A 15,285-nucleotide genomic window follows, 5' to 3' on the forward strand; every position below is an offset into this window, starting at 1 on the left:
CCCCCCACATAACTATATTCTATAATATTCTATATTCAATTTCAAAAATACACAAAATGAACGAGTCAGACTGAAAAATACATACTTGTAGAAAAGTGTAGGTACTGATCCGTTCTATACATTTGTTTGACGATCGGTTACATATTTAGCATATACTCCCATTTATTAGCTCACAGCTTGAGATTCCACCTTGACCGTATTATTTTTAATACATTTAACCGACACTGTTAAATTGTCACCTATACTTTATTTTAATCTAAAAATAAGTTAAAATTGACATTGGTCTGTCAAGAACACCGAGGTGATAAATTACATAGACATTAATTACGATTCTTAGCAGTTATAGAAATTTATTATAAAGCGTTTGTATACTTTAATAAAAATTAGTAAAATTGCATGATTTAAGTCAAGCTTTATATAGATAGTTAACAGTTATTGATGAGATTTTGTATGATTAGTGTTAACTAAACTAAAAAAAAAATGAGTGATTATTATTGGGTGGTTTTACAGAAATTGTTTGTTCGTTTAAATAAAATATTATAATTATTGTTCTCACACTCGTGTATTTCACACATTTGCGGTAGAGCAATCTACGCAATCGTCAATTATGAACGAAAATATAAACACTTGAGCAATTAGTATTATAATATTTACATTTTTTTTTATGAAAAAAGTATAACACTTAAATGATTAAATATGATTCGACTGGTGGGCGAAAGTAGGTACTTTTTATAAGTATTCGTTACAACATACGTCAACACTATTAGGTGTACGAGAAAAATGTATTTATTTCGTATGCTACCTATAATATGTCTTTTGAATATGTATCTGTAATTTTGGCTATAACAATATTAGATCAGACTACAAGGTCGTGTAGTTCCTTGGTCTTAAATTCACAGGTAACGTGTAAGAGTTAGCCGATCCCAATTTGCTCAAATCATTTTGGTGATAATATTGATGCCTGCCAAATATTGAGCTAAGGAACACTTTATATCGCTGAATATTGACCTGGGGCTAAATTCAAGGATCCTAGATAAATCCTCTTTAATTCTTAACTACTACCTACGAGAAAAATTAATGGTATATAATGATATACGAACATTTTCTGACTCGTTGATTTCAAAATTTTTTTACTGTTAATTTATTTTTCATTTTCTTTTATTCGTTAATTGTATTGGTATCTTAAGGACGTTGTCACATAATAATTAGATCATTACACATTAAAATGTATTCCATTCAAACGTCGCCTTGAGTAATTTAGTAAAAGTTCTGCATTGTACATCTTATAATATCTTATCGACAAATAGTAAATACTATATTATATGATACGTACTCATAATGTAGTAATTTTAATATAATTAATAATTCATTTACTATTGAATTGTAATAAAATTGTATAGTAATTATAGCTAATGCAAATAAACGAATTAATATTACATACTATATTGTGTAAATCAATAGGCTAAAAAAGTACTCAAAAGTACTAAAATGATTGCTATCGGTTTTTCAACTACTGTGTTTTCTTACAGTAATATTGCGATTTCACGGTATCACTGAACCATAGTCTAAAACAATATTAAGTATTAACCATAGATTATCATAATATCTCTATTATAGAAGACTATTATAATAACATTTTTACGATACTATGAAAATTATTATTATTGGACTTGTGAAACTTTTCGATAATCGTAATGATTTGTTTTCACCATAAGTTTGTTTTTGAAAATACTTTTAAGACAAAATTGCACAAAAGTTTCATACAGTATAACTTCTTTCATCGATTGAAAAGTAGCACAGATGGTATATTATTTAGAATGATGTTATTTTAAATTACCTACTAGTAGTTTTCTAAAAAATTGTGAATAACTTTTTTTATATATATATTTATTCATACAATCTGTATAAATATATAATGCAATATCTGGCAACTGTAAATTGTGGTGTTATAAATAACGAGAGGCAAAACATGAAAATATTGTGATTTGTTAAAGAAAGTTTCAAAAGAATAAGTTCTGTGACAACACTTCAAAATTTCAAAGAAAAAAAAATATATAATAATTTATGTGTAGTACCAAAACAAGTTCCATAATACCGTCGGTAATCTAGGTTATAAACTATATGTACAGTATATTGTCCACTTCATGTATATTCATACTTATAATATTATTGAAAATATAACTTTTTATAAGAATTATATAAGTATTTAGTATAACTTGATTGGTAAATTACCTTATAGCCAACAAAATAGACTGGTCACTGGAGTGTTGTTGATGGCTCCACTGTGTAACTGACATATTCAGTTATTTACTCGAATGAGTTGATGGCTGTTGATAATAATAAAAAAAAGTTTAAAAAATCATCACCTCCGTATGTATACTTATACGCGTAATGTGTATGTTTTATAAAAATTCAATACAAATCGTAATACATAATTTATTTCATCTGTATTTGTGAACTATACTTTCTCATCGCACTCATATTTACGAAACAAGTACCTACATAGATAGCTTTGGTTAAAAGAAGTAAATATTTCTTAAATATTCTTTTAAGAAATTATTGGTTAGATTATTAAACATAATGTTAGTAATTTTTTTAGGTGGATAAAAAAAATTATGTATAGTTTTTTATATATTATAAATGTTTGAAATATCATTAGAAATAGAGGATGGCACATGTCTTTCCTCAGAATCATTTTTTGACTACCTACTATGATAACTTATCATTGCAGAATACGAATTTAAGACACAGAAGTCGACTATACAGCGGATAGAGTTTCTCGATTTTTCTTAACTCGACAACCTTCTGCAAAGGAGTAACTTAATATACTGAAATACATATGTTTAATATTTTTTTTTTACTTTAAATTTATATAACTTAATAAAGTGTTGAGCCATTTGCATGGGCAATCATACGTCCCGCTACAATGGATGTCCAGCATTCGAAGCACTTCTTAAACGTCGAAAATCAATTCAAACAAAACCACATAATTCGAATACAGTATTCACGTCCCCTCATCTCAAAACTCCCTCTCACATTCCCAAAGCTTCCTACGAATCCATCGTCATTCAAATAATATCCATTTACCTAATTGCCACACTAACGATAGGTCGTTTACTAAATTTATCTCAGAACTATCCGCATTGATCAACCCCTTCATTATGCTCCTTACAGCTGTTCTAAATAAACAGCTTATTCCATAGTCCAAACATTATTCATACCTCATTATCTAAATTAATACAATATTTTTGTAATCAACGTATATTATGTTATCTGCAACTTATTTATTTCGAGGGTCTTCCATCTATATTTATCTCTACACTATTTTACACTATCTTATATTTTATGTTCAATATTATTATTTTTTAATGTATTCTTTTATCTTATGTAACTATATACATCATATGTATTGAATAATTGTTGAGCTATAATAGTTGCACTGGAAACTATAAAAAAAAAATTTTTAAAAAAAGTGTTAAGTGGATAAAATATGAATAATAATATTTCCTTTGATCAATAATTAAACATTTATAAATCAGATTTAAATCCACTGAAATCCGCTTGAACTAGATAGTTTCTGATATATTTCTGTTTTAATTTTACTAAAATGGTAACACATAAAAAGTAAATTACTGCCAATGACCTTTGCAGTCAAGACCTTGCATTTATAATAGTAATACAAAAAGTAAATTAGAGAAAAAATTGATAAGTACTAAATAATTTATCTGTAACCTTTTTCATAGTGTGCTGAAAAGTACTGAGACTAGTAAGTATTGATTTTATATTTTATTAAGTCTTAAGAAGTCATCAAGACTTGGAAATCGATGTACAAAAGGTTAATATTTGTACATTACATTTGTACGCTAAGTGTCGATTTAAATTTTTTAAGCAGCTTATGAGCGTTCGTATTTTAGTCGAACCGTGACGGTAGGCAATGGTCCGTGAAGTATTATATTGTACCTACTAATGCACTGTCAACATAACAAATGGCACGCAGTGGCAGTGTAAAGCTTATTAAATGTTTAAGTAAAAATATAATATAAAATAATAAACACGTTTTAACTGCATTGCTATACGTACGCATTGGCATGTATTAAGAATTACTTTACTTATTCTGAAGTTCATGATGAATATTTCAAAAAGCGAAATTTTGTTCGATGAGCTATATAAACCATATTATTTAAAACCTTATTAAACATTTTATATTTTAGTATTTTCTAGTTGGTTGTTTCATGTTCTAAAACTGGCCTACACCTTTAAATATTTATTCACTTGAAGTTTACTGTAGGAGAAACTATTATAGGCAAACGTGTAAAAACAAAGTGATAAAAAAATCAAGTACCTTCCTAATTGAGCATTTTATGATGGCGTTGAGTACCGACTTACTCAAGTAAACTTCCAGGTCTATGAAATTAAAATTCCTAAATGGCCATTTTATTAGTTGTTTTCTAACTCAAGCCATTATTCTCGTAAAACAGTTATTTCGACGAGTTTTAAACTTCAAATACTTGGTAATTAGTAGGTTTATTTGGTTCACTTGTGTTTTGGCGCAACTTAAAAAACGCCCTACAATGCAGCTATTGTAACTGTAAATTAAAATCACTGTATATAGTTGTATATCTATATATACTTATTACTTATACTTAAAGAGGTTCCTATAATATCACATTCCACCATTATAATTTATTTGGCCTCTAGACCTAAAATACATCAACGTTTCTACGGAATTACTTTGAAAACTAAAAAATGGTTTTCCATTCTGTTTAATTTATTATAGTCTTATTTGTATTTTTGAATAAAAAATGACAAGTCAAAATTCAACAATTATTGACCAATCAAAATATGTATGCAATGTACATAGGATATATTATTATTATTGCATAGAATTATACATATAAATTGATTTAATGCAAATTTGTTTGGATATTTGTATGATATATTAAAGTTCATAATTTATAGTATTTGATTATAATGAAATGAGGTAAGTTAATTTTTTTTAGAGTCTTGCAATTGTAGGTAGTGAAATATTTAAATATTTAAATAGATAAAGACACTATAATGTACCTATGACTTGTGTACAATAATAAATCAAATATATACTCCATTATTGGAATCAATTGTTGCCCATATTATTTATATTTTATACTTCCATATTGAATACTTAAATTGTTAAAACAACAATCTTATTAAAACAAAAATGTTCAAGTAGGCAATAAATGCACGTACAGTGTACACTTTAATTCAAGTAATATTTTTACTGTTGGCAAAATATTATTCGACGAAAGTTTTTAGTGGATAACATTCACAGATATAGATAATAAACTAAATTTCCAACTATCATAACAAAGTAATGTCGGCAACTAATCATTCGGCCATCTTTAAAAAGGTCACGATCAATGTTATGTTATATTATGAAGAACCTAGTTATACCTATTTCATAAATTGAAATGTTCATTAAAACTTATCAACTTAGTTTTATTCTTGGCGCTTAACGCATTCTGGTTCGTCATAACAACTGGAATCGCAGCATTATTATTTATTATTGATAAATATTGTAGTTGTATTGTATTATTTGGCTATTTATACGTTTAGTACATTTAAATATCTACTGCAGTTTAAGACTTTCAATTATTTTTATTATGTAACAAGGCGCATAATAATATAAACATATAATAATATGACATTGTACTCTGTGCTATTAGTGTTTAGCTGCCCTTTTTTAAAAAATGGCGGACCGCCAGCTTCAAATTGCACCATAACCAATAGGAACTGTTAGCAATCTAGGTAGTTTATTATCTATATCGATGTTATACCATTTATAAGGTGGGCGGTATTTCAAATTTTGATATCAGTATCCGGTATTTATTTACTCCCGGTATCTACGGTATTACCGGCTGTACGGTATTTTTGGTAACAACGGTAATTATCAGATCACAGTACACCGGTATTTCAAAATACCGCGAATACCTCCAGCCATAGAATATATTTTACTGAATAGTCAGTAGTTTTGCATAATCTAGACAACAGACTACAGACATAATTTGTTTTACCATATAAGCCCAATTCGTGAATTACATAAAGCAAAATATTGTGGTCCGTAAATTCAATTAAAATGTAGGTAGATATTAGATAGCTTAGTAGCTTAATATTACAAATAAATTGAACGAATAATCGTCTTTATTTAAAACATTTAAACTAAGCTATTGATTGAATGATGAGTTTTGCATACGAGAATAAAAAATGTAGCTTATTAACACTTCATCTTGTGGGCATTTAACTTGAACAAAATAAGAAATAAATTAAGCTTGAGCAGCATAAAAAAAATGTGGGCAGTACTTAAAAAATGTATAACAGACGGAATAAATAAACTGAAATACTCATTTTATAATTTATTAGCTACCTATACCTATGTTATAATATCAGCCATAAAGCGGCCGCACATATTAACAAGTGTAGCCAAAACTGGGTACTTATACAATAATCAAAATTATTTTAAAAAGAAACTTGGAGCTTGGTGAGGTGCAGTCGTAAGCTCAATATGCGGCAACACTCTGAACGTTAGGTTAGGTTAGGTAGGACTCGGATGGGTGACCACCCGGGTGGGTTTTTAGCAACACATCCTTGCCTCACATACAAATACGTGTTTCACATCAACCGTTTTCCCCTGCAAACAAGCTAATAGCCAGTTGCCGGGCTAAAGGTCAATAAAAAAAAACTTTTGGACAAATGGTCAAGTATTCAATTTATGATTCATTAGTATAGTTACATACTTAAACGCTAAATCAATCAGTATCTAAAAAATATATACAGTTTAAGTATAAATTGTAAATACACATTATTGTATAAATTTTGTAAAATCATTAAATCATTTTTTTTTTTGTATTCAATTAACTGAGTCAATAAAAAACCCAATACCTAATATGTATTTACTCCTTGGGAGGTAAATACCTAAACGTTTTCTTCAAACTTTATCTTAACATTAGTAATAATCGCTATATAAAATAACTTTAAATCCTTAACACTCCAGAAATTAAGTTTATTTAAATTTTACTTCATAATAGAATCTATTATATTCATCTTTCAATTAATATATAATTACACATAATAATACTATAATACATATTAAAATGATATAATGTAGACAGGTATAGCATGTCAGGGTAATTCCTTTAACACATACCCACAATGTAATTAATAATAAACTGTTGTAGAATATATCGCTCCTTCATAAATAATGAACAAATTTAGTGTATCACCCTTGTGTAATTAAAATACACTGCAGTACATTAATTATTATAACATAGAATTTTTGATATAATATGCCCTCATTTATGTCAAATCAAATAAGTTAATGATTTTTTAAAGATGATTAATGTCTGTATAAATCTGAGTGAGCATAAGAATGTTAAGGCTCTAACTGAAAGTAAAACTTTTAAACTTTAATTATTTATAAAATTACTTAAATTGCAAGAGATTAATTAAAGTTTTAAAAAAGATGAATTTTTTTGTTCACTCTTGTGATTACGCTCTAATAATACTAATGGAAAATATCCATAGGTAGGTAATACATATAAATTATCATTTATTATAAAATCGATGGAATTGTCGGTACTATAGTTAGCCATTTCCGAATAGATAAAGCTGAATATTGTTGTCTTTAATAGATTGAAATTAATTTATATTTTAATGTGCATTTAGGTACAAACATTCTTTATTTTATTGATTTTTGTTTCACTTTGACAGCTTGCCCATTAGTGCAATTTACATGCATACTTTTTATAGCATACATCCAATTTAAAATGTACCACGTTTTAGTAATTTGTGTATAGATATCTGTTGTATATATTTAAAAATGTAATTAAAAAAAACATATTGGATCCATTCATTCAAATACACAAACACGGGGGTTTGAATTTGAAATATTTCATTTGAAATTTTTCAATTAAAACATTTCAAAATTGAAAACTTCACTCTTCTTGAAATATTTCGATGAAATTATGAAAAAATTTTTTTTACTTCTTTTAAACGAGTTTGGTTAAGATGATTGAAATAATATACTGATTACACACAGAAAACATTGATAGTGGATACGTACTTATCAGCTATCAACCAAGGTTTAAAAATTACTATAATATGTTAATGGTTATAAATTAGGTTTGTTAAAAAATATCATACCTATTCTATAAGAGTATTAAAATATGTCATGATGTTAGGTTGGTTTATGAGTTTGTAACGTATGAGTTAGAATGTTAGTTAAGTTAAAATGTTTAGATTTGTTAGGTGTATTATAAATTATACTATTATCATATTTTTTTACCAAAATTATATGATACATATTTTTTTTGTTTCATACAATAAAACAACTTTTTAAAAATGTTCACATACAAGTTGATGACTATAAACTTTTAGGTAAGTATACATATAATAAATGTATTCTTTATTTTTCATAGAATCAAATATTTCAAGAAAATAAATTTCATGAAATTTTAAAACCCTACATATACATTCTATAAAACTAATTTATGTCTCATGAAGATATCCAATACCTAGGTTATTAATAATAATTATTAACTATGACAATATTTCTCATTAATACAATTCAAAACAATTTAACCAGAACTTGAGTTCGTTATTTTGAAGTGACTAATGTCAGTGGACACTCTTTTTTTTTATTATCTCATCAGTCATCAGCCTTTATACATTATTCAAAGGGCTTGCATTGATTACAGGTATTGCATTTCATACACTATACAGATTGTGAGATTTACGCCATAAAAAAATCAACCAACCACAAGCGTCTAGAACTATCATAATATTATTATTATTATTCGTACAAAATAAAATGTGTGCATCTGAAGTTCTAACGTAATTTAAAAGAGTGAAAGAGTGAACGTTAAATTACTAAAAGCATGGCTAGCTTTAAGCCTGTAAATGAAATAACTTTAGCATTTAAACTATTTATGATTTGTAGGCCATCTATTTGGATATTAAAAATATAGCAGTCTGCAGATTGCACATTTTTCAGAAAGTCCATTGTTTTACATTTAACATATTTTAAAATATTTAAAACACTGCATAATGGTTTACTTTACGAAGACTTAACGGGGAAAACTTACATTAAAAAAAACTACGAATGTAAAGTAAAATGACAACCTTTTAATTTTAGTCACGTGGATACTTTTGATTTAGTAAAAATAAAAAGTTCCATGTACAGTATATAAGTAGTTATTTTGTTGTATAAAACATTTTGACTTTAAACCTTTTGAACTTTTTACGTTATTTTTCTTTGAATAATATAATAAAAAAAAGAAGAAAAATGGTGTAACAAACACCTCTATAAATAATTATGAAGTCAACAAAATATGTAATATTGCATTCAATATTCGTAGGTTCCATGTGAATATTTTGATGTACTTATGTAGTATATTGAGGGGGAGTTTGTTTGTGGAATAAACATTTTTTTTTAACATACAACAATACTGACTTAACATAAATATGATCAGTGGACCAGCCTAATAGATAATTTAGATGCCTATAAAAAATTTATTTTATTGTTTCCATTGTTTTAAAGCTACAACACAATAGAAAAAAAATCTCCTTCAAAATATTATAAAGACACCCTCTATCTTATAAGTTATAAGATAAAACTATATATAGTCATAATGTCATATCTAATTCTAAGTTGTAAGCAATAAGCGTACATTTTTTTTTCATATTTCTCTTTGTTGCTCAATATATCGCTTGAATACAGAGTACCAATCTTAAAATTTAATAAATGAAAATTAATGTTTGTTTGTCTGTCCTCTGTTCACTCAAAAACTACTCAACCGTTTTCAATAAAAGTTATATTAGTATTCAATAGATTCGTTGACACTCGGAGAGGGCTTGTACGTAAAATATGTCACTATAGGATGGCTCACACATGGATTTGGTTTCGGCTTATAAAAATAGAATATTTTTTTGTTAGGTTAGGTTATGGCATTGGATTGCCATTGGTTACAGATAATTAAATAGTAATGATCGGATACAATATTTTCTGAATTGTATATTATGTCATTTACGCTAATAAATCTATTCCATATAAAAAATAAAATCGAGTAACAAGATCATAATCATGTATAAGAGGCAAAAGTGTAGGGTTAAGCCGTTGAGGTAACCTATAGCCTATACTAAAAAATACTCTACCGATTTCGACAAAAAACGATTGAGAATATTTCAACTGGAGCAAAATGGTAACAATAGATAGTCGGGTTATAATATAATCTAAACAACACACATGCGATTCCACAGCTTTTGAGTAGTTTTGACCAAATGGCACCGAATTTCGCAAAAATATTACTTGGGATCCGGGACGGGTCATAAGGCTATTAGAATAGAAGCCGTGGGTAATAGCTATTACACATAAAAGGCAAAGTATAATGCTGAGGGTTATCATTTTTATAGCAAAAAATATTAATATAATGCTTATATTATGCTCTAAAAAAATCTATAAATATTTTTCCAATATTCTCTTAAAAATTAGAAAAAAATGGAAAAATATTCAATGAACATAAAAATATTAACAATGTTGAAAATAACTGTCTTAATTAAAATTCCAAATTGATAGTATGTACTATATTTTCGCTTCAAAAATATTGAATGCACAATTATTAATGTGATCAACTTAAACCAATTTTTTGAACAAAATACAGTTAAAAATATCTTAATTAATGAACAGTTTTAAAAATGTATTACATTTGTGCCTTAATATAAATTAAAATTATTAATAATAATTGAAAATCCAAATAAGTTAGTATTTTTTTTTCTCGCAGTTTAAAAAATATCCCAAGATTTATTGTGTTAAACACTGAACCCGAATAGGTATTGATCCCAAATCACTGAAATATTTTCATATTCCTATATGCAACAATAAAAAATGTATTTTGTAAATTCTGCAGTGTTTAATGAATTATCTTAATTTTCACATCAAACCCAATAAAAGACATTAGATACCTACTAGATAGATAATATTATTACATGCAAAAACATAAAAATCCGGACTTCGCATATTATATCACTATCCGCCGCAGGTGGATTGTTCATTTCGGATCATGAACCTCACCTAACCTTTATTTAGCCTGGGGCAACGCAGGTTAATACAGATAGTGTATTGTATAAGAATATTGTAGTTTCATCTATGGTTATTGGTAAACAGCAATTCTAAGCCACAGTGTAAAATATTGAAATAGTACAGAGAAATAGAAAAAGAGTAAGCACCTATAGTTTATAGTGATTATATTATGGTATTCATTACTTGTTAAACTAATATCGTTTTTTTTTTCAAACAATAAGACAATACAAGGAAACCTTTAATGTGCATAAGACATAGTATTAAATACGATTTGTTTGCGGGTGCAGATATAGCGCCATGATTAGTGTTCTTAATGTAACTGAATGTTTATTAAATTTATTTATGTTTTTTTGTGTATTAGGAAAGGTTATTGGTTATAGTTGTATTATATATTATCACAGTTATTGATCATAGTTGATTTTAAAATCGTATTGATGCCGACGATAATATAATTGTTTCCCCGTGTCCTCAGTATTGTACATAAAATACATCTGCATTCGAGTTTTGTTGTAGATCGATAACTATGGTTTTGAGGAGGTTACCTGCAGTTGAAACACGTGTGCGAAATGTAATAAAGTATAGCGAAATGTTAAAAAGTCGTTGCAAAAGTTAAGTAGGTAATCATTAAGTCGGACGCAATTGACGAATAAAGTATCTAGGTACCTACCTGCATTAAAAAGTTTATAAAAAATATTGCTTTTTATTTTCTACCGCGATAGACGTAACGATGTTTATACAATTTTAAGTTATGTTTGCACTTTGCATCTCGATAGTACGCATACCTGTGTTGTATACCATTATGATATGCGTGCAATATAACCTACATAAATAGCGAATGGAACGTCAACATTTTAATTGGCATTGCTCACCCATCCAACATACACAACATGCGAGTTGCAGATCGTGGGCCGTGGCCTATAAAGTTTATACGAATATTTCGTACACGATATGTCTGGCGAACGACGCAGTAAAAATCGAACTGAAAATCTCCTCCCTCGACTCTTGTTGCATACCGTCGTCCATTCGATCGACTTTTACGGCTTTACATTTTCTGCAGTTCTCGCCTTCGGGCCCGGATAATACTCAAACTACGTTTAACGGCGAAGCTAACGGTTTGTTTGTATTTGGCAAGTATATGAGTATAATATTATAAAATGACAGCCAATGCTGCAGATCTGTTATGGTTCTGCGCGTATATAATAATAATAATAATAATAATAATAATAATAATAATATATGGAGTCTGCGCTGCTGAGAAAACCGAGGTCTCATAATTGCCGCCACGCTTATTAATATGTTGTTGTTTGTATTGAATATATAATATAAAAGTGGGAGAGAAAGCGAAGAAAACGCGATATTAGATAAACTTCCCGGAAAACTTGACAAATTGTTTCGATATTATTCGCATAATTAAAATTATCACTATGAACTGTATGAAATTTTATTAAAAGTATTGTGTTGACACTATTTAACCGCGTGACTATAATTTAGTACTGCAAGGTGATTCATTTAATGGTTAAAAACTTATTTTCTCTAAAAGATTTTCCAATTTCGCCAGTGCAATTTCAGAGAAAATAACCGTTTAGTGTTTACCTATATCATAAACTCATCTTGTATATTTACTTAAAACAATTAAATACTCATCCAACTTATAGGTCTAACTGCATTTCATTAAATATATATTATTTAGATAAATTATTTTTGAAGCTTTATACTTACACAAAATGTACTGCACTTGTTTAAAATATATATTACATAGTATACATATTTTTAATGAAAAACGGGACATATAAATTGGGTATCTCGATTTTTACAATACATTTGATGGATATTTTTAATTAAATGGAAAATACATTATTACCTAGCTGAAATAATAAGATTGTAACCTGTAGTAAAAAATGTATGCTCTAAGATTCAATATTTAGATTATTTCCAATTTGTATTATTAATATAATTAAATTTGCTATTAACCTCGAAAATTCTAGATTCTGGTAACTTAATAATCACAAACTGAAATTTCGTGATTTTATGAATTAATTTAAGGTTACAGTGTTAATTAAATTTATGTCAATTATGGAAGCTGTGTAAAATTTTAGTATAAAAATAAGAGTCTAAGAACTATTTTCAATTCATTTATAATTGCATTACTATATGTATTTAATATTGTGCTTAAAGTTTAAATAGTAAATGTAGAGTCTTGTTAAGTATTTGAATATCTACTTGTATTTAAATACTATTTATCTTTGTATTTTATTCCAGAATACTGAATACTTTTTTTCGCTGTATTGCAAATACCAATATTTTTGTTCTGTAGTTTACTATTTTAAAAATTGCTCTTAAAACAGTATTTTATAATGCTCCTAAAAATTTCATCAAACACACAGATGATACAACACCTAAGTTAAACTAATTAAACCTACCTGGTTGAAGTTAAACTTGACAATATAATAGATATGTCACATCTGAAATTCTTGAACCAAATAAGGAATATATTTATTAAATATTTAATAATATTAATCTAAAAAATGTATTTAAAACTAATAATTTTAAGACATTTATGACAGACGTACCTACGTGTATTCATAGTTCATAAGGTGGCCATTAAAATATAAAATACATTTTTCAAGTTGTATTGAACTGAGAAATAACATAAATATACTTGAAATATATATTAAAATTTTCTAAATATAATATAGTTTTAAAAATATTTTGGCTCTTTTAAGATATTTATGAACATTTTAAATGTACTACTGTTTTTAGTATTATTTATTTCTATAAATGTTCTGTAAAAGGTTTATGCTAGGTCAAACAGCCTGACAAATTAATACAAGGTTACTCAAACGTTGTTCATGTTAGAGTTTAAAAAAATAGTGGAGCGTAACTACCATATTCATTTTTTTTATAAGCGTTTGAAGTCAGAATTATGACGAAATTAGATATTCACACGTAAAATAACGATTTCTCTTCAAACGATTTTTGTTATTTGTCGTTACACGAATATATGATTTGTAGGAACTCGAAATTTTTTGCCATTACAATATTCCTTTATTTACTTTACACGTTTTTCAAAATATTTCAATTATATTTAAGCTATTTATTCCTCAAACTTATTCAGTGTTCACACTCGTCTATGACACGTCGGTATTGATTATATAAGTTAACAATAAATAGTAATATTTTATGAAATATTAATAATAATTATAATGTGATAAAAATGATTTATGTTCGGAACAAATCAGTTCGACTAATGAAATTAGCATCGTATATAACTAATAGCAATACAAATAAATTAATAAATTATAAAATGTCCTTAAACGTAGAGAGACTGATACAACGCCTACGACTCTTATCATAGAATTCAAATTTTACACTTAAGCACATTGCAGGTGGCCTATTCAATGACGAAGCACACTCGACTCAAACTATACAGCAGCCAGCGACTTCCCAGGATTGTATTGTTATTATAATTATTATTATTATTGGTATTTATTACACTTTGACAACTTGGGTTGGCTCCGATATAGGTACGCGTCGAGTTCAAATACAAAAGAGAGCATTTTTTAGTTAAGCATATTTGTTAAAATAATTTCATTTCCTTACATATACGTGACGCGTCTTCATTATGAGTACGTATTGTGTAGGTATATATTGCGGTTAAAGTGTACCTATATATGCTACACGTGTACGTTTCATTGTTTCAAAAGTTAATACCTTCGACTGCGGCTTACAGTTGAAACGACAAATAATCGCGTTCGTACCTGCTGTGCGATACATACGTATTAAAAATAAAATATTATTTCAAACGTCTTTGATTCGATTCTTGTGGTTTATAGACTTATGTATGTATATGCAGTATAATCTGTTCGGTAGTAACACGAGTCCGTAACAATGCTATATGTTAATATAACATTTGTAACAAATTAGACGAACAATTTAGATCGACAGACAATAATATCTGCATAATAATATTCATTAAGATGATTTTTGTAGATAAACTAATGCCGTTCTTAAATGCGGGCTTGGGACATTGTAAAATATGGAATACAGTTATAATATTAGTGAATATCCATTTGTATTTTGAATCAATAATAAGTAATAACAGTACAACTGTGTTGTCGTGGTTTTATTGGTCACATTCGTACGTTTGTATTTTACACACGAAATAATAATACACA

General features: G+C 27.5%; 1 protein-coding gene and 1 long non-coding RNA gene across 5 annotated transcripts in view; one reads left to right on the forward strand and one right to left on the reverse strand.

The window, feature by feature from the left end:
* Positions 1–15,285, forward strand: part of LOC111027315 — a 61,014-nt gene that overhangs the window by 31,525 nt on the left and 14,204 nt on the right. The gene's annotated exons all lie outside the window — the stretch shown is intronic.
* The window catches only part of LOC111027299 (GTP-binding protein Di-Ras1-like), a 55,431-nt gene that overhangs the window by 30,158 nt on the left and 9,988 nt on the right, over positions 1–15,285 (reverse strand). Inside the window, exon 1 of one of the 4 annotated variants that reach the window (XM_022305635.1) lies at positions 2,233–2,297. The exons of 2 other annotated variants lie outside the window; for them this stretch is intronic. In XM_022305635.1, the coding sequence (XP_022161327.1) occupies positions 2,233–2,297 (65 nt within the window). Of the gene's footprint in view, positions 1–2,232; positions 2,328–15,285 lie in introns of those variants that run through there. One more of the 4 variants, XM_022305625.1, reaches the window with a different exon arrangement.

This window comes from Myzus persicae, unplaced genomic scaffold (assembly GCF_001856785.1).
Source record: "Myzus persicae strain clone G006 unplaced genomic scaffold, MPER_G0061.0, whole genome shotgun sequence".
NCBI classification, from domain to species: Eukaryota; Metazoa; Arthropoda; class Insecta; order Hemiptera; family Aphididae; genus Myzus; species Myzus persicae.